Below are 2,823 nucleotides of genomic sequence, written 5' to 3'. Positions count from 1 at the left end.
TAATCAATGAAAATATTTTTTAAAAAAATATTATTATAATTTCAATTTTTATTCCTAGCAATTTCAGTCTTTTTTCACTGTCTAGAGATATGGAAGAGATTGAAATTTTAGTTTTAATCACCAAATATAATACTCAATGCTAGTCTTTCAATCTCAATTTTTTAGTTTCAATCTTTTAAGTCCAAAAAACAAACACAACCTAATTAATAATAACTTGAGGTGTTTAATTAACTCAGTTTGTTAATTTTTTTTTATATGATTATATCAAAGCAAACACATCAATTGGAGTTTCACAAGTCAACGTGGCTTTACTTTGCTTTTATCGAAGCAGCAGGTATATATAAGGGACACATTCAAGATCAGAGGCATAGGTAGGAGAAAACAAATTATATTTAAAAAAAAAAAAGTGTAGAGTTGGATGGAGTCAGTAGGCAAGAGTAATAGGGAAATAGTAGTTGTGGTGGTGGCGATGTTTCTTTCAGTTTGTTTAGTGTGTTATTCCGATGGCAGTGTAATCGTATCGAAAGATGGGAACGGAGATTACAAAAGTGTGAGTGAAGCAATTAAGAATGCTCCAAAGTTGAGTCAAAGTGTTTACACCATTCATGTTCGAGCTGGTACTTATGAAGAGTATGTTGTTATTCATCATGACAAGACCAATATTAAGCTTGTTGGAGATGGTCCTCGCCACACTAAATTAGTTGCTTACCAAGGTTCCACCATAGGTATGTATTTTCATTTTATTTTATTTGTTTATTTGCTCCCATCATATCCCCTTCAACAATTATTTGATGATAGAAGAGATTAGAATGAAGACTTGAAATCCAAATCAAACATGCATGAAAGGGTAACTACTAATTATGATACTACATTGTTTCCTTCCTTCTTCTTCTTCAACTCTTTGCTTGCTATTTGTAATATTTTAATATAGTGGGGCATATGTGATGATCCACCTAAAAAATCAATATGTAAATAAGACAGTGAAAATTTACATATAACTATTTTTGTGTGAAGTTGATATTTAAAAATTATTAAATAATTTAATAAATTTGACTAAATTATCATTTAATAATTTTTAGTTATCAATTTCATATGAATATAACTGTACGTGAATATTCAATTTGAACTTTGTGGTACAAATTGATGTGCGTTCTGTCACTTAGGATTATGCTATAACTTTTGGCAAATGATCTCCATCTATTACTCTATAACTCTTATATTTTACCCTGTATTACACATGCATACTTTATTGTACCATATATCATTGACTATGTATAGAAGAAGATTAAAAAAAATCAATGTAAAAATAACATGTCTATTTCTTAGGCTAAGTTAAACTTTCTCATTCACCGTACTTGATTAGTTGTAGGCTTTGATTATGTAGCGGTTATCCAATTTGGACCCGTGGTTAATTCATTAATCAATTTAAATAAGTATTTGAAGGTTCAAATCTCGTTTTTATTAACGAGTAGTAAATTACTAATTATTTCAAAGTACAAAAGACATTTGCTAAATTATTTGTCTCTATATTATTATTTCTTCTATATTTCTAAATACAACCATGTTGATTAGATATACACCAAAATCAATTATTAATATAAAATATATATTAAATATAAATATATATTAAAAATAAATTAAATAATATATATATATATTTAAATACAAATAAATTGATGATTCATTTTAATAGTTTATTTTAATATATAAATACTACTTGTTAAAATTTTAATAATATTTTTTGAAATATTATAACTACTGTAATTAACCACCGGCGTATACGCATACTAGAACGAGGATAAGGTGTGTCTGTAAGGCCTAGTTTGATTTTTAGGGTTTTGTGATAATAAGTAATTCAATTCCTCTTCTTTTAATCTTGAGTTTTTAAAGCCTTAATTTTTTGGTAACAATAAAAAGATAATGTAGGTCTAATGGAGGTATAAATGCTAAGGGTAATTTGGAGGGATGTTATACCCGCCTACCAAAAGTTTAAAGAATATTGAGATGATCATTTTAATATGTTTATATATTTTACTATTTTTTAAAATATAAAAAATTATAATTTAATTTTAATAATACTTATATAATTATCATAATTACTGTATTATAGTCCTATTAGAATCTATCAATTGACATTTATATTGCAATCTAATCTATCTATATACACAAAAGTTGATAAGCTATTCATACGAGTATATTAGTCTTAGATTACTGACTCCAAACTTAAAGGTATAGAAAACAAGTGCATGCAACCCCAACTTAACAACTACCCTTAGACTAAGGAATTAACCTAACAACGATAACCTTTTCTTTTTTGTATTTTAAATTTGGGTAGTTGAGAACCTACCACACAAATAATTGTAACCTACTTCGTCTTATCAGATATTGGTTGCCAACTTGCTAGTTGCTGAATTATTGATCGATCTACTTATATAGTAACTATACTTCTACAGTGATCTATATATAGTGCCATCATCATGGTTAATAGACTTTAAAGTAGTATAGTTTCCATTATGTAAAAGTTTGAGTTTAATTTTGATATATATTGATAGTGTAAAATTTGTTATACAGTCATGTAATTGTATTTATTTTTTTGAATGATTATTGATGTTATAATAAAAATAATAATTATTTTGAATGATGTGACATTATGTAATTAAATACATCGTATAATATTATTTTATATGTACAGTACATCAAAATTAAATTCGTAAAACTTTATGTCTATAATAAACACATTCTTTTATCTTAAAAAAAAACAGATTTGAAGACTTTAACTAATAATGTTAAAAAATGAAAAGAAATTAAAAAACAAAAAAACAA

General features: G+C 26.0%; 1 protein-coding gene across 1 annotated transcript in view; it reads left to right on the top strand.

Moving 5' to 3' along the window:
- Positions 313-2,823, top strand: part of LOC107620587 (pectinesterase) — a 4,955-nt gene continuing 2,444 nt past the window's right edge. The window contains exon 1 of the mRNA XM_016322747.2: positions 313-725. Within this exon, the coding sequence (XP_016178233.1) occupies positions 419-725 (307 nt within the window). The 5' untranslated portion in view covers positions 313-418. The remainder of the gene's footprint in view (positions 726-2,823) is intronic.

This window comes from Arachis ipaensis, chromosome B01 (genome assembly GCF_000816755.2).
Source record: "Arachis ipaensis cultivar K30076 chromosome B01, Araip1.1, whole genome shotgun sequence".
Classification (NCBI taxonomy): domain Eukaryota; kingdom Viridiplantae; phylum Streptophyta; class Magnoliopsida; order Fabales; family Fabaceae; genus Arachis; species Arachis ipaensis.
This window is presented reverse-complemented; position numbering and strand designations above follow the sequence as displayed.